Genomic DNA, 23,842 nt, shown 5'->3' with positions numbered 1-23,842 from the left:
GATCCGTGAGTGACAAGTAGGGAAGTGGCAATTCTAAAGGTATTGGATTTGGCCTATAGAAGTCATTTCTGCTCACTGTACATCATGCTCTGTCTATAATTGCTTGCAAAGATTTTCTTCTGGCGATGAGCAACGAGCCACGCGTGCAAGATAATAATAGGCTGGGCGTGAGAAGCAATCCTGCGCTCAAGTGAGATGGAACTCGAGTGACCAAGGTGGTTCGAGTGTGGAAGGGCCTCGCGAGGCGGTGCCAAAGCGCACTGAAATCTGAGGTTAAGCCCACCGCAATCTCTAGTCCATTCTAAATTTCATGTGGGCGTACGCTGTAAGAAGTGCAAAACAAGTGAGGGACATGTCTTCGTTCGCGAGAAAATCAGATAACAAACCCTTTTGAATGGTTATCATGTCTACTTAGCGCAATGCTCCCGGGTGTCATGCTATGAGATACATGGAGCTTTACACACGTGGCGAAGCACTCATTCCCAGGAGTTAATACAAACAGATCCAATACCTTTATCAGGCCTAATTTGCCGATGTGGCTAGATGAGACAAGTCGGGGTGGGGTCCATGCTGGCGATGCTCGTTGACATCAAACTCGGCAGCTAGCAATGCAGGTACAACTTTATTACTACGTCGCTCACTGAGATTGTGGGTGTCACAAGTTGACTGACATCTCATAGAACTGTCGCTTGCACACATGAGAGTCACAAGTCACTAGAGCCCTCATGCACCCATCTTCGAAAATGCCAAACATTTCATATCCTACTCTTGGTTCCGTCAACACGGATGAGTTACCCAACGCCAGAAATGCACGATTTTGCCCCAACAAACGCCATCAAATGCTACAAAATTCTAAACACTCCCCACAACCTCCCCAAACCACTGCCTCAGCGCCCCCGCCAAAACCCCTGGCAACTCCCGCACATCCCTCACCACCAAGAAGTACCTGAAAGGAAACCTTTCCATATACTTCCATCTCACGACCTTGCCCTCGGGCGAAATCTCCACAGATTGCAGATCCATGATGCCCTTTTGTACTTTTTCGGCCTCTGCGGCTGCGGTTTCGGACTGATTAACAGGAGACGAGGCAGAGGAATCGATGATCACGAAAACTATCATAACGCGCTCCTCCTGTGCGCGGCGAACAAGACGCTGGATCTCAGCGTGAGAATCGCAGATACCATCACTCACGATGAGCATGAGCTGCCAGAGATCTTCGCCTGCCGAACTACTACCCTTACGTCGCGCTTCAGCGAACAGATCGAGCGACTTGTGAACCAGACCCCGCACATCTGTCTTCTGCTGGTTGAAGCCGAATTGCTCGAAGACCTTGACGCCAGCTTCGCTAGTGAATGGCTTGTCGAAGTCGTGCGCGACATTGATGTTGTCGCCGAAGCCAGTAACGGCGACTTCGCCGACTTCGAGCATGGCCATGCTACGTGCGACGAGGGTGAGCGTTTTCAGTGCGAGGTTGCTGGAGCCGCTCTCGGCCATGGATTTGGAATCATCTAGGGCGATCATGACTTGATAGGACCGTTTGGAGGGCAAAGATCGCCGTAGCCAGATTTTGTCGCGCTTGTAACTGGACGCGATGTACGGGATGATGCGCTTGAGGTTGAGACGTTTGCCGGTGCGGAAGTCGCCGCGGAGCTTAGTAGCGAGGGTCGGTGCGAGGATAAGGCGAAGCGACTCGGTGAGTTGTTGAGATAGCGAGTGCGTAGATGCTTCGTGAGAGAGCCATAGAGCACGGGCACTTTCTGGCGTGAGCGCGGATAGGTCATCGAGATGGACGAGGTCCAACTTGGTTTCGACCTCGTCGACTGAGGAGCTATCAGAAATATCATCTTCGATAGGCATGGCGTCGTCCATGCTGGCGTCATCGTCACCCTCTGTGAAAGGCTTTTGCTCGCCGATGAAGGCTTGAGGACGGCCATCGGTAGTAGACTGCTGCTGAGCTTCTTGTTCTTCCTGCTGAGCGGGTTCGTTGTCTTGCATGTCGACGTCTTGCTGCGTATCTTGTACCTCTTCGTTGTCTTCTGGTCGAGCAGCGCCCTTTTCTTCTTCGTCGACTGCCATAGCCATGTCATGATCCAAAGCTTTAGCTTGTTCTTCAGTTGCCGTGCCTAGGGCTTGCGTATCAGCCTGCTCCTCTTCATCTTGCAGATGCTCGAAGTCAGCATTGGCCATGTCGACCTCTTTGTCAATCTGCTGCACTTGAGTCTCGTCCTTTTGGCGAGCATCTGAAATCTGCTTCTGCTGGTTGTACCATCGTTCCAGTACATCGCCCAGCTTCTTGAAAGATTGCGTCTCAGGTGACTCTTCAGGCTGTTCACCACGGCCACCAGCATCAGGTTGAGCACTTTGACCCAGAGTGCCGTCTTCAGCAGTGGTTTCTTGTTGCTGCTCTGCTGACTCGCCTTCGGCGCCCTCGTCACGGTTAGCAGCACTGGCGGATGTTTGTTCCTGCTGGTTCTTGTGCGCTTCTTCGTTGGCGTCTGCGCCTGCGCCAGCCTCGGCATCCGGGTCAGCCTGACGTTCGTCCTTTGTATCGTTCAACATGTCTTCTACAACATGATCATCAGGTAGAGGTACAGCATCGTCCTCCGGCTCTTCGCCTTCTTGCTCCTGCTCCTCTTCCTCCTTCATCTCTTCGTCCTCGACGTGGCCTGTGGTTTCCTTCTCTTCTTCGCCTTCTTGCTCGGGACCAATCTCTTCGTCAACAGTGTCAGGCTGAGCACCAGCTTCTCCCTCCATCTCCTCTTCCGGCAGATCATCATCCATATCTATGTCATCGTTGTTGTCATCACCCTTCTCGTCGTCTTCGTTGCCATCCATGTTAAGCTCGTCCGGTAGATCAAGCGTCTCCTCTTCTTTGGCATGCGGATCCATCTGCTCCGTCTCCCCCACGCCTACATTCTCCTCCTGATCTTCTCCCTCCATCTCCATCTCCTCATCTTCTTCGCCGCCTTCCTTATCCTCTTTCTCATCTTTCTTTTCATCTTTGCCATCCTTCTGTTGCTGATCAGCAGCGACCTGCTCATCCTGGTTCTCGGTGCCAACATCCTCCTTGCCTTCCTTCTCTTTCAGATCCTCCTCCTTTCCACCTTCGTCCCACATCTTCTCATCCACCGCACTCGGTCCAAGATCATCCACACTTCCAACCTCGCTCTGCACATCATCATCACCTTCCTCGCCTTCTTCATCACCCTTATCCTCCTTTTCGGCCGTCTCACCCGTCTCACCCTCCATCTCCTGGTCGCCCATGTCGACAGCATCTTCCTGGTCTTCGATACTGCCTTCCCTTTCGCCCTTTTCTTGCGCCAACTCTTCAAGGTCCTCATCATCTTCGATGTCCTTCGAGATGTCTTCTGCGCCTTCACCAGCGCCGAGACCTGTCCCTTCTTCGAGTTTCTCGTCCTTGGACTTATCGTCTTGGTCGGAAGACTTCTCGGGGGGCCGGCAGAAGCCTTGGGTGCCGACCTGGATGAAGGATTTAGCGAGACGGTGGAGCAACTTAGATGTTGAGGTGTGCAAGGTGGAGAAGCGGTCGACGAGGGATACATAGGAGACGAGGTATTGGTCTAGAAGAGGCTGCACTGTGCTAAACAGGGCCGCGATGACACGCAAATTGTCGTCTCCAGAGGTAAGGTGAACCTTCTCGAGGAGTGTTGTGATCGCCTCGCCGATTTGCGGAGCATGGAGCGCATTGATGGCGACAGACAATGCTTCTTCTTCCTTGACTAGCCAGGCAGCGTCATCGGTCGAGGTAGGTAGACCCTTCAGCGCACTCTCAACATCTTGCATCGACCCGAGAATTAGGTCTATAGCTGCAAGGATTTCCTTCGAATGTGACTCCACCGTGACGCGCTGTTCACTGGCCATGACTGAGGTGGCATTGGGGTAAGAGAATAGAAAGCTCTCGACATGCTTGAGCACAATGCGAGAGACGGGGAAGCGCTCCATCCAGGTATTGAAGACTTTGCCGAAATCTTCCAGTTGGTTTTGAATAGACTGCTCGAGGTGGCTGTGAGCTTCGGACCACACATTCGACGGCAGGGTCGGTAAGTGGTCGAACTCATCAGCTGAATCGCGTAGTTGACCACTCCACTTCCGCATGTCAATTCTTAGCTCATCTATTTCTGCGATCTTTCCAAGTTTTGTCTGAGCAGCAATGACCTCTGCGCCGGTATCGAGGATAGCGCAGAGCCACGAGATACTGGGCCGCACAGTAGCCCCAGCTGCGACTTGAGCCGTTGTTACGCGCACAACATTCTGTTCATGCATCGCAGAGAGTTGCACTATTTTTGAGATCGGAACTTGCAGCCGTGTGAGAGTATTCGTCGCCTTGCTCAAGAGGCTGCGTTGTCGGATTGAAGCATGCAGCAAGCCCTCAAGATATCCAATACTTCTCATGATATCGTTGCTCGTCAAATCCCCGTGATGTTCCTTAGCCATGCCCCGAACTTGTTCCATCATGCTCAGCGCCTTGTGGAGGAAGAACTCAGCACCGCTTCCTTGCCCAGCCCCAACGAGAGGCAGAGCAGACAGCACCGTGGAGAGCTCGTCTTGCCGCGCCAATAGCTCAGTGCTCAGGTTGGCCTTGACACCCATCTGGCGGAGCTCTTTCATCGTGTCGGCGTAGACCTTGCGCTTCCGGGTTTTGAGATGCTGAACAGTCACCTTGGTCTCCTCTGTCAGCGTTGTAGGAGTGGCTTTCTGAAGCTCAACAATGGAACTCTCAAGGTCAACGATGAAGCTGTCGATGTAAATAGCGCCGTCGATGGTCTCAGTGTTGGGTATCGTCATCCGACGCATCATAGGCACAGTGACAACCAGGTTCTTGAATCTTGTAGGCCGAGAGCTCCAGCCCTGGACGTTCTTTTCACACAGCGCAACAGCAGTGGGCGAAACAGTGGTACCCACCTCACCCACAACGATCGCCGTAATTGGGATTTGCTCCTCAGGAAAGCCAGCATTAACAATACCGGAAACGGGCTGATTCAGTATCGCCCTGAACTTTCTCACCGACCTACTCAGCTTGCGATGCGACGTCTTCGCACTCTGCTTTAGGGCTTCGATGTTCGTATCCTTCCAACTAGCCAGTTTGATCACATCGACAACCTGTTTCTCAAGCTTCTGGCGTCCCTGGGCGAGTGCTTCGCGCACAGGCTTCTGCAGGCGGGAAAAGTAAGTGATGAAGTTTTCCAGTGCGGTACCCAGGGTCTCGAAGAGTCCGTTATCTTGCACCCGCATGACAACGTGTGCGTGCAATTGTTGTAGGAGTTTGATGCGCTGCTCGTATTGGCCGAGTGTAGTGGCATAGAAAAAGCCTTCGAGCGTCTTGAGCAGATCCTTTGTGAAGATCTTCATGGTGGGCGCGTCTTCCACCGAATCTGCAGCGGCAATGATAGTCTCGTACGCGACGAAGAACCAACTATTAGCACTATCACGGCACTTGGCGGTTTCCATGTCGAACAACCGCGCCCATGTCGTAAGCTCGAGTTGTCGCCAACTCACAAGTAGGCTTGTGAGGTCATCGAAAAGAGGTGCGGTGCTAAACTCCTTGCTCGCGACCCGTTGCCACTCGTACATGTACCCGTGTAGTTTCTCTAGTTTCGTGATCAGCTTTGCGATAGGATCGACATGTCGAAACTCGAGCGCTTCGTCGCATGTGCGCAGGACCTCCGACAGGGTGGCGTGTTCGGGCCATATGCTGCGAATCTGTCGATATCGAATTTGGATGCGGTGAATTAAGGCCATCATTCGCTTTGCTTCTGGGAGATTGGCATCGAAGTAGAAGTTGTACGCTTTGTTTTGTCCCGAAGATGCGAGTGTGTCTGCTTTCTTCTCGAGCGCAATGTAAATGGCGGGCAAAGCGAACTCGTACTGGGAGCCGTGTGCTTTGCCTTCTGCTACACGACTCATCTCTCTGGCGCACCATTCGAGTAGTGCTTTTATACCGTCAGAGGCACTGTCGCTATTAAGGAAGATTGAAGCATGCATATTAGCAAGCCTGATGGCGTGTTCGCGAGAAGTAGAAGACTGTGTTGTCTGCATGGTACCCTCGTCCTCGTAGTCTGGGAATAGCGAGCGGTCTTCTTCATCGTCATCCTCTTCTTCGCCACGGTAGGTGTATAAGCTACTGTTCTTGGCTTCGTCTTGCTGGTCTTTCAAAAGCTGCGCCTTCCACTCGCCGTAGAGAGACGAAAAGAGATTGTGGATGAGATGCCTAGGCCTCTCGGCGGACAGGTACTGCGCGTCTACGGCCTTGATGATAGCCAAGCAGTGCAGAGCATGCCATCTGAGGTCCACGGCATGATGACTCCTTGCCAACTCGACCTCGCACTGGTGGATCAAGATCTCAGAGTTTATGTTGCGCGTGTGGTAAGCGTGAAACCCGAAGAATGGAGTGTATCTTGTGATGTATGCGAATGATCTAGAGACATCGCTCTCCTCTTCCTGCTCTATCGCGCCAAGCGACAGACCAATGCTGAGACACACGAGGAAGCCAACAGCAGGACTAGTAATATCATCATAGCTCCGATATCCTTCTGTCAGCCTCCGTATGATATGTGAAATGTTCTGCTTCAGCGTATTGTCTAAAGCAGCCTCTCTGACGGACAATGCTCCCGCGCTAAGTGGTTGTATCACGCTCAATAGGTTCGAAAACTCGCCCTGGAGAGCATCAAGCTGGGAAACCTGGGGTCGAACGATGGCGGGTACCGGTGGCTCTTCTCCCATTTCGCGGATCGCGCTCTCTGTTTGCCGTATGCGGAAGCTGCTCTCTTGGCCAGTTACATCAATCTGGAATTCGCGTAACATTTGTAGTGCACATAGAAGACCGGTTCTTTCTTCGTCGAACAAGTTACGCTCAATCATGGGTCGCAATGCCGGATCATGAGGGTAGTTTGGCACGTAGAGGTTCAAACCCGTCAGGGCTAGCAAAATCCAAGCCTGGGAGTCCATTTTGTTGAAGGCACTTGCGTGGTGGAAACACTGTTTTAAAGGGGCCAGGGCTCTGCGATAATCCTTTGATATGGGTGCTGTAGGGTGGAACTCCAATGAGTTTTGATCGACTTGAGCTATAATATCAACGCAATGCGATGAATAAAGCCCATTGAGAATTTGGCGGTAAATCCAGGACAGCGCATCGTGTTGGTGATTGGTAAAGTGCTCCGAGTCTAAGACAAGCTCCTGGGCAAGAACCTGAATTTCTGCTTCGAATCGCTCCAGCTGAGCAAGCTGAACATCGTCCGCACCCCGAAGACGCGAGAGCATAGCGGTGTGGACCCGCCCTTCAATAGCAACAAGTTGACTAGCCTGCTTGTGCAATCCGATGTACCGAGCTAGACGGTCCATATTGCCCCACGCACCAACTTGCTCCATTGGCTCGTCCGCAAGTTTGGCCAACTTTGTCGGTCTTCTCGCAAGTAATGAGGATTTGGCTCGCACAACTGGCACATCAGCGGTTGGCGCAATGTACCGGCGATCCGAAGTTGGTATAGGACTTTGCGCGATGTCAAGATACTGATTCAGTCCTTCAAAAACATCCTCGAAGTAGGGCGTGACCGTGACATCGTCCTCGCCAACACTGCCTTCGAGTTCGCGGACGGCGATTTCGAGCGCCGTGACAAGCTCGCCAGCATCAACGTCTTGTGTCCTGACGAGCTCTAAGGAGCTGGCAAACCGCTCCCGGATCTGTATCATCTCGTCCAGCTTCAAATGCGATTTCCACATTGTCGCATCCAGCCGGTCGGCTAGGGTCTCGAGCGCAAGCAACGCAGCAAGCTGAGCCTGCGTCTTCGACGTATTAGGCTTGAAGTGCCGCCATATGCGTTCCATGCCCAACCCACTACTCAATTGAACGTCGCTGCCAAACTTTGACACCTCTTTGGACAACTTATTACCCAGATCGACAGCAATTGGTACAGGGGCATTCATGAGTCGTATTAGCACATCCGACAGCATCTTCAGATATGTCTGAAACGTCGCGCGATCGAAGTTCGACCCCGTCATTAGCTTGTGGAAAGCCCAGAATAGTTGACGCAAGAGCTTCGGCGTCAAGCCTTCGATCTCAATCAAACTCATAGAGTCTCCAGCGTGGCCAAGGGCCTGAATGCACGATGATATGCCCTGCCAGAAAGCATACAAGAAGGCAGGGAGCTTTTGCAGTTCTTTCCGGCGCTCGAATTTCATGGAGGGAAGATCCGCGAGAGCCTTCTGCATGTTATAGCATTCGAGCAAGACGTCGAAGACTGAGGCGAACCGCTTGGAGAGGAGTTCGGAGACTTTGCTACGGCGAAGAATGAGCTCGTTGTTGAGTGGATGATATGGTTGCAAGGCATGAGTCGAATCTATACCATGGTTATCGCCGAGAAGATGCTGAAGAGATCGCGCTTGAGGATCGGCCACCGAAGTGAAAAACTGTAGCTGATGGTGTAGATGTTCCATGGTGTTATCGGACCCAGCTTGGATGCCGTTAAGCGTTGTTGCACACTGGCCATGGTATGTAAGCAGTCCTTTCGACACTTGCTTCTCAAAACTTAGAAGCAAGCTGGTATCTACGGTCGAGAGGCTTTCAAGCTGCGGCTGCGTAGCTTGAATCGAAGCCACCTTACACAACTGCCGGAAGCGGTACATTCGACTGTCAAGCGGGTATTCCACTGCCGCCTCGGCCTCCTCACCCTGGTTAGCACCTTCTTCAACCAACAAGCAAATTTCAACAGCTCTGTTTCGCATCGCTCGGCTTAGCTCTCCAAACCTCGGATCCACAGTCATAAAGATCCTAAAATCAGGATGCGGTTTGACGACCCTCGCCTCACCGTCAGCAGTCGAGTGCTCGTTGATGCTAAGGTATCCATTTGGTTCGAGCAACGAATTGAGGCGATCGAGAACCGCGCTACTGCACAGGTTGGCGTTATCAAGTACGAGCCATTTTCCTTGTTGGAGGGCTTGTATGAGAATGCCGTCGACCCATTGGAAGCGGGCACCGTCGATTTGCTGGGGTGTATTGATGAGGACCTCGAGTTCTTGGCTGAGTTGAATGGCTTCTGTGGACGCGGGGTTCTCTTGTGCAAGGCCTTGCAGAAGCACCAAGATCTCTCGTGTATCTGCAAGGGAGTAGTTGGTGAGAAGTTCTAGTAATCTAGTCGCAACTGGTGTTGGATTCGCTGCGGATGAAAGTGCACGTCGGACAAACTCATCCAGTGTTGACATGAAGTGCTGTAGCTCTCGAGACGGATCAACCTGCTCGTAGCCGCCAACAAGATCCATGGCATCGATATCTGCGTTCATTGAAAAAGTGACCATGCTGGCACCAGCGAATGATGCAACCTGGTTTAGCATTGAGGTCTTTCCTGATCCGGGTGGCCCGACCAGTATCACAGGCCAGTTCTGCCTCACGCTAACCACGAGCGCTTCCATCGGAGCCAACTGTCTGATACGAAAAGTAGACGTAGGATCAGGCCTTGTAACGGCATGGTGTCTGGGAAGCAAGCCCATTCCAACCTGTAAAGTCGACGAGGAAAGATTGTGGTGAAGTGTGATTCGAGGATCATGCTGACCATATATCGACTCGAAAAGTTTGAAAAGATGAACGCGATCTGTCTCTGAACGGAAGCGCTGGGCGAAGACAGTATCTAGGAAGTCTCTTGCAGTCCCAGAGAATTGTGGCGAGGTAAGCAGCTGTAGCCAACGAAGGGTATCTCGCAAATTGAATTCCCACGGCGCGCCAAGGTGTCCGAAAGCGCGGCGACTTACAACTTGCTCATCGAGCTGTGCGACGAATGTGATCATTTTTTTGACTTCCTCTTCAGCAATGCCGGGAAAAACTTTGCGGCAGATGAGAGACAAATCCTCGGGTCGGAATATATCGGCGTAAACAACCGTGAACCGATTAACGAAAGACGCCGGAAGGCCTTTTCGACCACCACCTTGATGATGAGGATTCTGTGCGGCAAATACACGGAAGTCGTGATGTTTGTGGAATGTCTGATCGAGCTCTGAGATATAAACCTCGCCACGGTGATCAAGCACCGCGTTCAGACCTTCAAGTACAGATTGAGATGCAAGGTTCATCTCGTCAAGCAGCACCCAATCGCCATTCTTCATAGCCTTGAGGAAGGGCGCGTCGCACCAAGCGAAGGTTCCGGCTTGTCCGCCTTCAACGGGTACGTCGGATCCAAACAAGTCCATCAGATCTGTCTGCTCGGACAGGTTAAGTCTAGTGAGGGGCTTCCCAATTGCTCGGGCAAGAGCGGTAACAAGCGTGGTCTTACCGACACCGGGATTACCCTCAAGCAGGATCGGTTTTGACAGCTGCAAAGCACGCACAACTCTGGTGGCATTCAGTTGTGTAGTAGGCGCTTCGAGCGAGAAGCTGACATCCTCGGCAGTCGTTGATGAGAATTTCGGAATCGAAAAAGGTCCCAATTGAAGACTTTTCGGGTTCGAGGCGACCGTGGTGGAACCGAAATATATCGGCGTTACGTCCTCGTCAAGGAGCATGCCTTAGATAGCGCAGACATGCCTTACGTTCCTCATCAATCGATGCTGCAGATATAGCGAGCAGGCCTGCAGGATTTGCCCCTAGCGTATCGATGAAGACCATAGCAGCACCATGTACGATGGCGAAGACCGGTTCGTCGCTTGGAGAGTTATTGACGAACGTAACCCAAGCAAGTGTGTCTCGAATAGATATAGATGCTGCAGCAGAGGTGTCGTACTTGTTGTTGAACCACTTAGAGAACGAGACGAGTTCTCCCGCATACTGCACAGCGCTCGGCTTCAACTTCGATTGAACAATCTGTGTAATGTCCTCGTCATCTGATAGAGCAGGCACCCATATCTCAGTGAAACGATTTCTCAGAGCAGGCGACAGCTCCTTCTTGCCGTAATCACCACCGGGATTCATTGTGGCGAGGAACTGAAAGCCTTGGGTTGCAATGACCAGGGGAGTCCACAGGTCCTTTTTCAGCAAGTAGTAAGGTTCGCGACGACTCCAGGACACTATTCAAGCGTTCGAGCACAGAGTCGTCTGCAAGTGATATCTCGTCCAGTAGGAAGTATTGTCCAGTTTTCATTGCGTGGACTAGGCTTCCATCAGCCCACTCGAACAAAGCTGCAGCCTTGATGCGGTTCGCTTGAATCTCTTCGCGATGTGAAAGAGAGATGAGATCAAGTGCGTCTGGCCTCTCGGCTAAAAATCTGTCGTATATCCCGAGCAGCTCTGATAATCCCGGGGCCACTTCTTGCAACTGGTGATGAGGACCCAAAGCCTCCTGTAATTGCCTGTAGAGAAGGTCTTCAACCGCAGCTCTGTTTCGAATCGGCCTTTGCGCACCAATCAAGTCGCCAGTCTCGGTGTTTTGATGTGCATTCAGGATGTGTAATTGCTTTTGAAAGGCATCTGCGAGCATTTGACAGACAGTTGTCTTGCCACATCCTGTCTCTCCGACAAGCAGCACAGGCTCGTTGTTGCGGATAGCATGTGCGACTAATACGAACAGCCGCCGCATTGCCTTTGTCCAGACAACAGTGGCATCCGCACCAGTCATCTCCTTGCATAACTTGATTTCCGGTGAATCATCTTCACTAAACATGATCTCCTCCTGTATTTCCACCTTTGGGCCCTTCTTACTCATTACAGTCTCGATGATCTTCTTGACGGCTATTCGCTCCTCTTCTTTCCGTACGCGCTCAGCAAGCAGCATGTAACCATTACTTGCAAGATCTTGAATCGTATCTGCTTTGCGCTGAGCCCAGCGAAACAGGTCCCGAAGTGTTGCAAAACTCTTTTGCTCGAATATTCGGTTCTCTTGTCGTAGGATGGAAAGCTCTTGGTACACACTGACGATTCGCTTACACCATGATTCGGGGATCATGGTACGTCGATGTAAGATTTCCGTTAGCTCTTCTACTGGAATATCGTCGAAGTGAAGTTCCAAGAAACGATTGCGGAAGGCCCGAGACAAGGCTTTTCGTCCACCATATAGGCCTGCAGGATTCTGCGTTGCAAAAAGCATGAAGTCTTCGTGGGGTCGAACTACCTCTTGGGTTTCCGGTATCAGCAGTTCTCGGTTGTCGTCGAGAAGTCGATTGAGGGCTTCTAAAACATCGGTGGGCGCCAAATTCAGTTCATCCAACACGATCCAGTGACCTTCTCTTAATGCTCTAACAAGGATACCCTCTTGGAAAGTAAGCTTGCCGTCAGCGCCCGAAACATAAGATCCCAAGTACTCCTGCAGGTCAGTATGTTCGTGATTGTTGATGCGCACAAACTTGTTGCCCGACCGCTTCGCGAGGTATTCGATCATGCTGGTCTTTCCAGAGGATGTAGGACCCTGAATCAGTACAGGATAGCGCCGCGTTGAGGAAGCTCGGATCAAGTTGTTCATGTTGCGTTGAACGAAGGGCGTAATGATATAGTGAAGTTGCTCCTCGACCGGCTGCCCACCTTGTCGAAGCCAATAGTGACCTTGCCTAACGTAACTCCTCCCATCACTTGGCTGGAGCATCGGCTTGCCCAGCTCAGATTTCATAACGGACTTTTGCTGGAAGAGGTACTCTTTGATGAGCGGTGCGACGAGATCTTCCGACGCCTTGCCAAGGAACGTAAGAAAGCTCATGTGGAAGCCTTCGAACAACGCACGGCGTAATGTACATAGCGGCGCAATCTCACGGGCATATGAGAGTGTCCGCGTCAGTGTGCGAAGACTAAAATGTGCCTTTTGTTCTGCGCCATCTACCAGCATATTCGCCCTAGCCAGCTCTTGAATCTTGAGATAGAGCTTCGTGACATCGGAGGCCACCCGAACGATGGTGGTGTCAAGCTGGTCTCCTCCCAGGTATTTCTCTACGATGCTCTGCAGACTCTTCTTGTCGCTATCGGGGCTCTCAACGTACAGCTCAGTGAACCGAGATCGGATGCCCGGTGGCAAGTCCTTTTTGCCTACATCGGTTGCCGGGTTCATAGCTGCGAAGACTCTGAAATTTGGGTGAGCGATCACACGTTCGACATTGCCCGTTTCTGTAAGCAAAATGGATGGCGCGCCATCTGGACCTCCACCCAGAAGATCCGCAAGAGCCTCGAGCGTGTCCGAAGATGCCAAATTTATCTCGTCGAGTAAGACCCAGTCACCATTCCTGACAGCCTTTACAATGTTGCCTTCGAGAAAAGAGAATGCGAATGCCTCAGAGCCATTCGCAAGCTGCGCCTCGAGATCATGCAGGTCTGTTGCGAATTTATCCCACCGCGATCCGAGAAACGTGGCTGGTAGCGAATCCATCTTGCGTTTCTTTTTGGGTTGGCCACCATCAGGATCTGGCGATGAGGTCTGCGACTCGTGTGCTTTGCGTGCTGCATCTACCATCTTTAATGCCTCCCGCCAGAGCGTGCACACACCTTTCCAATTGCCCTTTGCGACACGCTTTCCAAGCATCTCCATGAATCGCTGATTCTTCTTTCGCGAAAACGTGGTGTCGAACAGCACATCGAACTCGTCTTTCATAGGAATGACAAGGCTACGAACGTTGACAGGCTTATAACCGCCAAGCAGATCGCCACTTTCGCTCTGTTGCGACAAGTTGAATGCAATGAGATTCCTTCCTAGCTGCTCGGCTAGGTACTGGATGCATGTTGTCTTTCCAGTACCCGTCTCGCCTACAAGAAGTAGTGGTTCTTGACGATCGACAGCTACTGCAATCTTCTCGAGTAGTCGCAAAGTGTAGCCATTCGTTGAAAAAGGCCTGCTCGTAGTGTTCAGTTTTGTATTCTTGTGTCTTGAGAGCCGTGTCCTTCCTATCTTTATGGTGCCAGAGGACGTGCTCTTGGCTGGAGCTTCAAGCTTGATATCTCGATTCTGTAAGAGATGATCTCGCCGTTGAGGATCGATGTGAAGCTCTTCAGCCACACACGCCATCACTCGTGCTCGAGTGTGTTCACTTCGCAAGCTGCCCGCAAAGCAGTCGAATGCCTCCATAAAGATGTCATCCCTTTGAGCCTCGCTGAAGGAAGAAGATTTTGCTAGCAGGACTGCGATGCGATCGCACCATTTCAGCAGATCTCGCGGCGTAAGTGCCCGTAGCGATGTGCCATTCTCCGAAGAGAACTTTGCATCTGAGTACAAGTCAAGCAGGCGAGCATAAACTCTCATAATACCCGATACGTGCTTGCCAAGTGCTGGGTACTTGTCTGACACGATCTTCTCAAACTCGTCGAGCCCTGGCATGTGGACTGTAGTAGACTTCCAAAAGCGGTGACCAATCATGTTCTGGCGGGGAACAATTTCCTGGCCTCGCGGATTGAGCGTGCTGCGCATAGTGGCGATGATCCTGAAACCTCTTGCAGCTCGGACGGTTTCTCCCCTGCTTGGGATGAGCAACTCGCCGCGCTCGATGAGAGGAAGCAAAGTGCTGACGACCTCGTTCGGCGCTCGATCAAGATCTTCGATAAAAATCCATCTGCCTTCTCGGACGGCTGTCGTGAGCACACCGGGTCGCCAACTGAAGGTTCCGGGTTTTGCCCCAGTGGCGTACATGCCTACAAGCAACTTCGCATCGCTCTGTTCGTTCAGATGGAGAGTGACCATGCTGTCCAGCTTATTTAGTTGCCATGATAGATACCGTGTGAGTAGCGTCTTTCCGGATCCCGCAAGGCCCGTGAGTAGAAGAGGGCTTGAGCCTAACAAACCATGAGCGATACTCTGCAGATTGGACTCCGTCGTAGGTGTCGAGATAACTTCCAACGGCCTTTCCTTTGATGGAGCTCCATCCAAACGCGGCAGTAACACTCCACTGACGTTGACGGTATAGGGCGAAAGCTGTCGAGCTAGTGCTGATGGGACTTGTCGCGCCTCTACCGACCGGTTTTGTTGTAATCTCGACTGCAGCTCTTTCCATCTCTTCTCCTCCCACAACGACAAAAATACAAAATCGATGGTTCGACCTTCCCATACGCCCTCGACCTCGACCTTTCCAACGACTCTCTTGACCATCTCTTGCATTGCATGATCCGCCGTATGCACATACAGGCAGAAATTCCTGACTGCCAGATACCGTACACACGGATTCGTGTGCTGAAAGAGCTGCTCCACAGCAGCTGGTCGCATATACTTCGCAAAACTCCGACAGTCGAAGCTCATGAGGCGAAACCATCCCAGCAAAGCCTGACATAACTCTTGCTCTGGTAGTCTCTCAACATCTCGTCTTTGGATTCCACTTTGCTGCGCTCCGAGAAACGGCACTTGAGGCGACGCGGCGAGTCGCTCCGCATGCTCCGCGAGATGAGGTGCAAGAGGTAATATTCTTCCTAAAGCGGCAAGCTCCAGCTCAGGCGTGACTTCTGCACTCATCCACCTCGTGCAGACCTCCACAAACAAAAATTCATATTGGACAAACAGATCATCCGTGCGTGCTGGGATGATTGACTTCCGGGCGAGCCACTCAAAGTCGACCGTTTTACCGGCCTGCGTGGAGCCGTCCATATCGTGATATCCGGGTGATAAACGTTTCAGGCCGGGTTCCCATGCTTTTCAGTGTCGTATAAGATTCCAGAACGCTCAGTATATCGGTCCACAAGCCCGAAATGTCGCAAAAACCCCGTGGTTGGGTCGTTGCAGAAACTCGCCTCGCGCATCAAAAAAGTTCGAGGCGTTCAACTTTCGCGCCAAGCCGCTAGTCCTAATCCACACCTCTCCGCTCCGCAAAATCTCGCGAACTTGTGAACCTCGCAGCAGCTCATCACTTCATCAAAGACAACCACACACGCCTGTCTCCGCCGTCATGTCCGCCCCCGCATCTCGCGCCCTCAGGCGCTGCGTCTGCACCGCAAAGTCCAACACCTCGTACCTCCGCCCCACAGCCGCCTTCGCACAGCAGAGGATAGCACAAAGATGGCAGTCGACCGATGCTGCAACGGCGCCTACGAACCCCAAAATCGCGACGATTGTGGATCAGATTAGTCAATTGACATTGCTGGAGACGGCAGATTTGGTCTCGACGCTGAAGGTACGACTTCTCCGCTTATTGGCAGGATGGGAGGAAAGGACAGTCGCGTTCTTCAGACGGCAACGGCGTTCTTCAACTGGCCACCACAACTCAGAAGTTTTCTAGCATTTCAAATGCGTCGCTCTCGCCTTCAATATTACACATCTGTACAGAGCACGAACAACTGCTAACATACCTCCCTAGACTCGCCTCAACATCCCCGACATGCCTATGGGCGGTTTCGTCGCCGGCGCCGGCGGCGCAGGTCCAGCAGCCGCCGCCCCCGTGGAAGAAGAGGAGGCTGCCCCGGCCGCTGCCGAGAAGTCGCTCTTCAACCTCAAGCTCGAGAAGTTCGACGCCGGTGCCAAGCCCAAGGTCATCAAGGAGATCAAGGCCATGCTCGGCCTGTCGCTGGTAGACAGCAAGAAGTTCGTTGAGAGCGTGCCAAAGATGATGAAGGAGGGCGTTCCCAAGGAGGATGCGGAGAAGATTGTTGAGACGCTGAAGGCGTTGGGGGCGACAGTCATCATGGAGTAAGGAATGTAATTGGGAGCGCAAAGATGGATTGGGGCCGTTTCATGAAGGCTTGCATTAGATGCATGAGAAGGGGAATGGAGGAGTTGTACTATATCACCAGCATTTGCGCGTGTACAGATATGTATAAGAACAAGTTCTTGGATTGCATTACTCAAAATGTCTCGAAAACGCCTAACAGAATGCTCCTGTGGTATCTTTTCGAGGTCCCAAAAAGTCAAAACGCCTACCAATGCCACGCGATTGCTGCCCTTTGCTTCGAGTGAGATATCTCGTGACCATCGACCGTGCAGCATTCGAGATGCCCATCCATGATCGAATCCCTGGTGAAGCTGCCCAGGTTTTTGGTGTAGAAGTACTCTGGCATATTGGTCGCCATATATTGCCTAGCCCTCCTCAGCTTCATCCCTCCTCCCATCCCCTTCAGACATGTCGGTACTTGACCGCTAGCCAAGCGCAATAGCCTGTCTCCTCTCTACCATATCCTCACTCGCCGCTATATAATCATCCTCCCCAATCTCACTCGCCTCTTCCCACAGCCTCTCCATCTCAGCTTCGTTCTCTCCTGGGACAGCCCAGATGCTTTCCCTCGCGCGCTTATGCCTCTCCCTATCCTCTTCAATGCGCTGTTCAATCTGCCGTTTGTCCAACCTCGCGCCGTTCCTCTTGGGCGTACCTTCATCGCCGGCGTTAACGAAGAGATTGCCTTCTCCTCCCTCGCGCTCGCGTTCTTTGAGGATGTCTTCGAGTTCAACAACCGTATCCTTCATCAATACGCCCTTCTCTCCCAAGCCCCCCAGCACCTTCCTCACCACCCTTACATTCGCAGCCCCACTACCATCTCCCGGGACCACCGCGTCCACAACCCGTAAAATGTCCCTCTGCATCATTCTCACGAACTCCAACGCGCCTTCCTGCTTCGCTAAACTCGTGAGCGTCTCTATGAAATACATTATGTTTGCGCGCGTGTTGAGGGAGGATGTTTCGAGCTGTTCGAGGATGCACGAGTGCAGATCTTCGTCCATTGAGCGGTTCTTAAGGGCGAATATGGCGGCGCGTTGGTGCGTAGTGTGCGAGGCGGTGAGGTGGGTGAGGTGAGAGGTGAAGCGGATGCGGACTTCGAAGGGGTCCATCGTGTGTAGAGTCGTTGGAGGTGATCGGAGGCAAGGCGCAGGAGCTCTGAATAGCTACAGTAGAGCACAAGGTAGGTGCACTGGGAGGCAGTCGGTAGTCAAAAGAAGGTTGCGTGCCACCTGGGGAGAAGTAGGTGACTGTCTCGTGGGTACCGCTACATATACAGGTACAGTATAGGTGTCGCGTGAAAACTACTGGGGTATAGATGTTTCGTGGGTTGAGCTGCATATGCAGGTCGGAGGTTTAGCGTGTTGCGGGGATGTCGTGCGTTGCCAGCGGCCAAAAGTGCAAAGTTCCCACTTGGGCTTGTCTTCCGATGAACCGCGTCTACCCATGATGTCGCGCACGGACCATCCGAAAGCGGGATGCTTTACCTTTATGACTACGCGCCCTCTCTTCATAATTTTGCACCTACAAGACTATTACCTGCCTTCAAGATACGCAAAACGAAATGGCTGCTTCTCAGGACTCCAAAGGTCTAACATTGACCGTGCTCGGCTCCGGTACGTAGAAGTCTACTCCGCAATTGAGACCCCGCACAAAGTTGCACACGAGTGATTTCGAGCTCAAAGAACACTCCGATACCATACAGTTATACGTACTGTTGTTTGAGATCCCATGGCTCTCAGGTCACCTTTTTCGCCCACTCAAACTTCTCAAATCCCTCAATGTCATTGCACCACTTCGTTTCCACCATTCTAACGATCCCCAGGCACAATGGGCATCGCCATAATGGGCGGTGTCATGGCCTCTCTCGCCGCCGCGAAAACCCAAGCCGCCATATCAGATGCGCCGAAAGACACGCCAAACCTCCAAAACTTCGTCGCCTGCGACGCCTGGGCACCTGCTGAAGAAAAGGTCAAGGCCGCGCTGGGCCACTACAACTTCTCGCTCACCACCCTGACCAACAAAAACCTCGAGGGCATACAGAAGGGAGATATCATCCTGCTTTCTTGCAAGCCGCACATCTTCAAGGACATCCTGGGCGAGGAGGGCGTGCGCGATGCGTTGAAGGGAAAGATCATAGTATCTATATTGGCAGGCGTGACGCAGGAGCAGATCGAGGGGTTCTTGTACCCTGATGGCCCACCAGCGGATGCATGCCGCGTCGTACGCGTTATGCCAAACACCGCCTCTTTCGTCCGCGAAAGCATGTCCGTCATTCAGACCTCAACACCACCACTCAAGCCCGAACAACACAAGCTGGTCGAGTTCATATTTTCTTCGATCGGCCGCGTCGTCACACTCCCACCTGCGCTGATGGACATCTCCACCGCTCTCTGCGGCTCTGGGCCCGCGTTTTTCGCGCTTGTCCTCGAAGCTGCTGCCGACGCTGGTGTAGCGATGGGTCTGCCGCGCGCGGAGGCGCAGATCATGGCGGCGCAGACGATGCGCGGGACCACGGGGCTGGTGCTTGAGGGTGGCGAGCATCCTGCTATCCTAAGGGATAAGGTCAGCACGCCGGGAGGATGCACGATTGGCGGATTGCTGGCACTAGAGGAGGGCGGCGTGAGGGGCGCATTCTCACGGGCGGTGAGGGAGGCGACGTGTGTGGCGAGTCAGTTGGGGCAAGGCGTGAAGAATGTCAACGGAACGAGGCGTTGAGGTGGTCAGAGTATACGGCCGACTTAAAAGTGTGATGCACAGGTAGGTTGGGCCCGAATTAACGAAAAGTAACCTTAAGTGGCGATGTCAAAGCTGCTGCACCAACAATGAAATTAACGATAAATGAAAGGTTGAGTAGCGGTTTCATTAGTCAATTACGTTCTGACCCGAATGATTTGACTTTTGGTATTCAATATGATGATGTTTTGCTACATCCATCAAACGCAGCCTGATTTGTGCAGTGCTGAGTGGCGGAAGGGTATAATACAAGAATTGCCTGTCACGAAAGAAGTGAAAAGGCCGCTTCATGCCCGATGCCTGATGCCAATGCGCTGTCAATGTGCACAAAACGTACCTGTAGAGCTGGTAATGTACCGCTGATCCGATGATGGTCCGTTCCAGAAGAGAGAGCAGTGTCTCGTAGTCGTGTCGTCCAGGATACTGCAATCCGGGAAGTCGAATGTCAAACCGATATTCCTCCGATCCAACCTTGAAACCCCTCCAATCCCTTATACCCGCACCTGACAGATCCGCACGGAAGACAAATTCGCCAACATGCAATATGACTTACCACCTCCTCCCATCCCTTTCTCTCTCCACCCTCTCCAACTCCCTCTCCACATCCCCCTCATTTTTCACGCCGCCCCTCCTCGGCGCCCCAGCCTTCTTCCTCAGCCCCTTCGCCAGCACACTCGCCAGATCTGCACCCCCCGTATCCCCGCTCTTCTTCTTCTTACTACTATGACTCGCCGGGCCTGTGGGCACACTGCCCCTGATCTCCCTCTCATCGTCGTCATAATCGTCGCGTGAGCGCTTCGAAGATAATGCTGGCCGAGAGGAGGATTGGTGGGAAGACGAGATCCGGGAGTGAAGCGAGCGAGACTCGGGGCGGTCGGAGGGCGCATTACGCTCGAGCATGTCGCGAGCGCGGGCGTTCTTTTCGCGCTCCGCGGCGTAATGGTCCTGCGGCGCTGATTCCGTGGAGGTCGAAGGGAGGGACGAGCTCATGCTGCCTTTCCTGCTGTGCCGGCGGTCCCGGTCCCGATCTGCTGCCGGACCCTTAGGCGGCATCAAGGCACGGGGGCCGGTGGGCGGTTGCGGAGGACCCATGGAGATCGTAGTCTTTGGCCTACTTGCTCCGCGTATGGAGAAGTTGTCCGCTGAAGGACCGGTGGGCGCATTCACTGGCGGGGAGACTGCACGGGTGGATGATTCCTTCTCGTAATCGCGATCACGATCACGAGCGCGGTCGCGGTCGCGGTCGCGGTCTTTGCGGCTTCGACGTGAGGAACGGTGTTTGTCGTCATCGTAGTCGCGTTCGTCTTCTTCGGCTTCACGGTCACGGCGACGGCGTCTCTCCTTGTCCTTGTCCTTGTCGCGAGACCGGTACTTCTCGTCATCGTAGTCGCGCTCATAGTCCCGGTCCTTCCTATCCTTGCGGTCACGGTCTCGTGACCGTGACCGATCACGATATTTGTCGCGATCCTTGTCTCTATCACTTCGATCCTTGCGGCGGGAGCTCGAATCGTCGTTGGCATGATTTTCGGTATCTCCCACAGTGACTGAGCGAGAACGTGAGCGATGACGGCGCCTATGCTCCCGACTTCGATCTCGGTGCGATCGAGAAGAGCGAGACTTATCTTTGTCACGACGGCTACGATACTTGGAATCGGCAGAGGCACTGCGTGTTCGATCGCCCCGCGAGCCCCGTGATTCGCGGTCATCGCGGCCGCGATCATCGTAGTTGTCACGTTCATCTCGCTCGTCGTGGTCGTCATAACGTGAGGACCGATGCCGACGTTTCTCTTTTCGACGCTCGTAGTCATCATCGTCTTCTGCCTGTGGTGTTCGAGATCGCGCACGGTCGTCCCGCCGCTCGGGTTCTGCTGAAAGGGATCGATCACGTTGCTCGTCTTGGACTGCAGCTTTCAGTTCAGATTCTGCACGCGAGCGAGACCGTGACCTGTCTCTAGTACGGAGGCTTTCGTCTCGTACAGGTGATCGGCTGTGTGTTGTCAGCATTTCCAAGTCGACCCCGGACATAGATTCAAACTTACGATCGAACTCGTCGCGGTGGGCTGTGACTTCCAGCCGGAGCCTCGGCGGCAGGAGTTGCAACAGGAGGCGGGTTGTAACGAACGTTGTTTGCTCGACTTGAGAATCCGGTATTAGGGCGACCCTCACGCATCGCTCGAGGTCCTGTGGGAGCGCCTGCCACGCCGACTCCACGGGGCTCGCCTGTGAGAACGGTTGCTGCACCATAGGCATTATTGAAGCCGCCACGAGAACCAAAGTTGTTGTTATGGTAACCCATGTTGCCCATGCCGTGATTGTACGCTCCGTTCATTTGATTCGCGTTGAACGAATTCATCATTTGAGGAGCAAACTGCATGTTACCACCCATCATGTTGGAGCCAAATTCTTGGTCTTCCATCTCCACAGAATCAACAGTCTGAATTTGATTAAGCGCAGAAGATTGATCTGCTCCAGGTCCTGCTGTATTCGCATCTTCTGCTGCCTCTGGCACGTCCTCGGTAGCCGCACCTTCGGCTGCTTGTTCTTTGCCATCTCCTTCGGCAGCGGTCGTTTCCGCCTTACCTTCTTGGGCAGTTTCAGCGGATGCAGAAGCCTGCTCATCTTTACCTTGATCCTCGGTGGTAGTTTCGACAGTTCCTGCGCGGGACTCGCCTTCGGGCTGTTCGAAACCGGGATTGTCAGTTGTCGTGTTCTTGGGGGAAAGATGAAAAGGATGAGATGCCTTCGGTAGCTTCGGCAAACTCGAGCGTGAAAATCGACGTACGTTGTTGGGACCGGTCCGACTCCCTGGGCGGCTGTTCTGCTGCCTGCCGGTACCTGGACCATATCCACCTCCGAAACTTCCGTTCCTGTTTTGCTGCTGGGAAATGTTTCCTGGGCCATTGCCTTGGAAACGATTTTGGTTTGACATATGATTCTTGGGGTATTGGTTCATCATCTCGGGATAGGCTCCAGATTGATTATATCCACCACCCATTTGGTTGTAGCCATTGAACCCATAGCCGCCGCCGCCCATGCCATTCCATCCGTTCCCAAAACTGCCACCATAGTTCATGGACATGTCGTTCATCCCCATGCCCATGTTTCCACCGAAGCCGAACATGCCGTTCATGCCGTTCATATTGTTCATGCCATAGCCTGACCGGCAATTAGCGTGTGAACGATAATGCGAAGGAATGGAGGTCATACCCATGTTGTTCCAACCGGGGTTCATCATGTTGGGCATGTTATTCATCCCCATGCCGAAGTTTCCTTGACCGTTGAAGCCAAAGCCGAACTGATTAGGCATTCCGTTGGCGTTCATCATGGCGTTGCTCGGAAACACTTGGCCGTTGGGTCCGCTCGGGATTTGGCCGTTGTCCTCGTCTTGTGCAGGCTCAGCACTCTGATTATCATCTTCCGCGGCCTTGCCGTCCTGGACATCTTCTTGCTGTTGCTCATCCGGGCCGGTCGTGAACCCCTGTCCTATGTTAACCCTGACCATTACGAGCCATCGCTACTCGCCGCTTTCTCCCGTTGAAAAGCTTACCTCTTCGCGCTGTGGTGCAGCAGAAGCAGGCCTGTCTTCAATCACACTGTCGGCCGCGCTCTGATCTACACCACCATGTTCTGTCCGCGGTGCTTCCTCAATACTTTCGACCGGCTTGTCTGAAGAATCGTTCGGGAGTTGCGCCTCAGACGGTGCGGGCGTCGGTTCGACAGCAGGTGTCGGCGGTACTTCCGATGCTGCCTTGAGTTCTTCTTTCTTCTTTTGCTTTTGCAACCAGACTCGCATGGTGTTACGCAGCGCCTTGTTCGGGGGGCATGAGTCCGCTTCTACTGGCGAATGATCGCACGATGGGCATGTTGTAGGGAATTCGAGCTTCGACTGGCCTGGATAGAGGGTTAGCCATTCGTCATGTGCACTGTGACTGGTAGTACGTACAGGACGAGCAAATGACCTTGTTACAGCACAGAAGCTTGTATGAATCGAAAGCGAGCTGGTCGCAAAGCGCGCAGAAGAAGCCCTTGGGGAATGCACCTCGGTCGAGCGTACTGTGACTGTGAGCGCGCTATTGCAAATCTACAAGTGAGTGACGTACAGAGCAAACTCTTTGAGCTCGTCAGCGAGCGGCGCCAACTTGGGGTCGGTGGCCGTGGTCGCCATGGTGAGGTTCCGGGACGCAGAGCGAGCGCAAGGCTACAGCAACTGCAGTCACAATCTAAGCGATCGCATCCGCCGGCCGGAATCAATCGGTTAGACAATCAGCGCGGCAACCGGCATCGGTCGCGCAATAAGCAATAGATTGCGCGGAGGTGAAAGTTTTAGTATCAGTGACGTTGATTGCGGGCGCGGGTGCAGTTGCTGTCGCAAGTGAGGTGTCTGGAAAACTTACGTCGCCAAGGAAAGCGCGACCGCCGCATGCTCACGTGAGCAGCTCGCTCCGCAAACGCGCGCTAAGCCATTCTGCCTTCAGCGCGTCATCACGGGAAAGTAGGTACCCACCGTGCCACCATCGTTCAATACATGGCGATTGTGTTCCCCTCTTGGATGTAACCACCCTCTCAT

At 53.1% G+C, this 23,842-nt stretch overlaps 5 protein-coding genes across 5 annotated transcripts; 2 read left to right on the top strand and 3 right to left on the bottom strand.

Annotated features, from left to right (window-relative positions):
* Positions 1 to 852: 852 nt before the first annotated feature.
* MDN1 (AAA ATPase midasin) lies at positions 853 to 15,482 on the bottom strand (the record flags this gene model as incomplete). The annotated part of the gene is made up of 3 exons (XM_056213352.1): positions 853 to 10,508; positions 10,534 to 10,966; positions 11,028 to 15,482. The coding sequence occupies 3 exons, from the start codon at positions 15,480 to 15,482 to the stop codon at positions 853 to 855; spliced, it is 14,544 nt and encodes a 4,847-aa protein (XP_056073660.1).
* A 298-nt stretch (positions 15,483 to 15,780) lies between these two features.
* MNP1 (54S ribosomal protein L12, mitochondrial) lies at positions 15,781 to 16,521 on the top strand (the record flags this gene model as incomplete). Its single annotated transcript, XM_056213351.1, has 2 exons — positions 15,781 to 16,005; positions 16,189 to 16,521. The coding sequence occupies 2 exons, from the start codon at positions 15,781 to 15,783 to the stop codon at positions 16,519 to 16,521; spliced, it is 558 nt and encodes a 185-aa protein (XP_056073659.1).
* Positions 16,522 to 16,964: 443 nt separating this feature from the next.
* On the bottom strand, positions 16,965 to 17,651 carry N0V89_004566 (uncharacterized protein; the record flags this gene model as incomplete). Its single annotated transcript, XM_056213350.1, has 1 exon — positions 16,965 to 17,651. One exon carries the CDS (start codon positions 17,649 to 17,651, stop codon positions 16,965 to 16,967), a length of 687 nt encoding a protein of 228 aa, XP_056073658.1.
* Positions 17,652 to 18,103: 452 nt separating this feature from the next.
* On the top strand, positions 18,104 to 19,257 carry PRO3 (delta 1-pyrroline-5-carboxylate reductase; the record flags this gene model as incomplete). The annotated part of the gene is made up of 2 exons (XM_056213349.1): positions 18,104 to 18,155; positions 18,365 to 19,257. 2 exons carry the CDS (start codon positions 18,104 to 18,106, stop codon positions 19,255 to 19,257), a joined length of 945 nt encoding a protein of 314 aa, XP_056073657.1.
* A 567-nt stretch (positions 19,258 to 19,824) lies between these two features.
* Positions 19,825 to 23,440, bottom strand: N0V89_004564 (uncharacterized protein; the record flags this gene model as incomplete). Its single annotated transcript, XM_056213348.1, has 6 exons — positions 19,825 to 21,262; positions 21,315 to 22,431; positions 22,483 to 22,753; positions 22,823 to 23,166; positions 23,219 to 23,328; positions 23,376 to 23,440. The coding sequence occupies 6 exons, from the start codon at positions 23,438 to 23,440 to the stop codon at positions 19,825 to 19,827; spliced, it is 3,345 nt and encodes a 1,114-aa protein (XP_056073656.1).
* Positions 23,441 to 23,842: the final 402 nt, after the last annotated feature.

This window comes from Didymosphaeria variabile (genome assembly GCF_027946475.1).
Source record: "Didymosphaeria variabile strain IMI 356815 chromosome Unknown scaffold_3, whole genome shotgun sequence".
Classification (NCBI taxonomy): Eukaryota; Fungi; Ascomycota; class Dothideomycetes; order Pleosporales; family Didymosphaeriaceae; genus Didymosphaeria; species Didymosphaeria variabile.
Note: the sequence above shows the minus strand (reverse complement) of the source record. Positions and strands in the feature narration are given on the sequence as shown.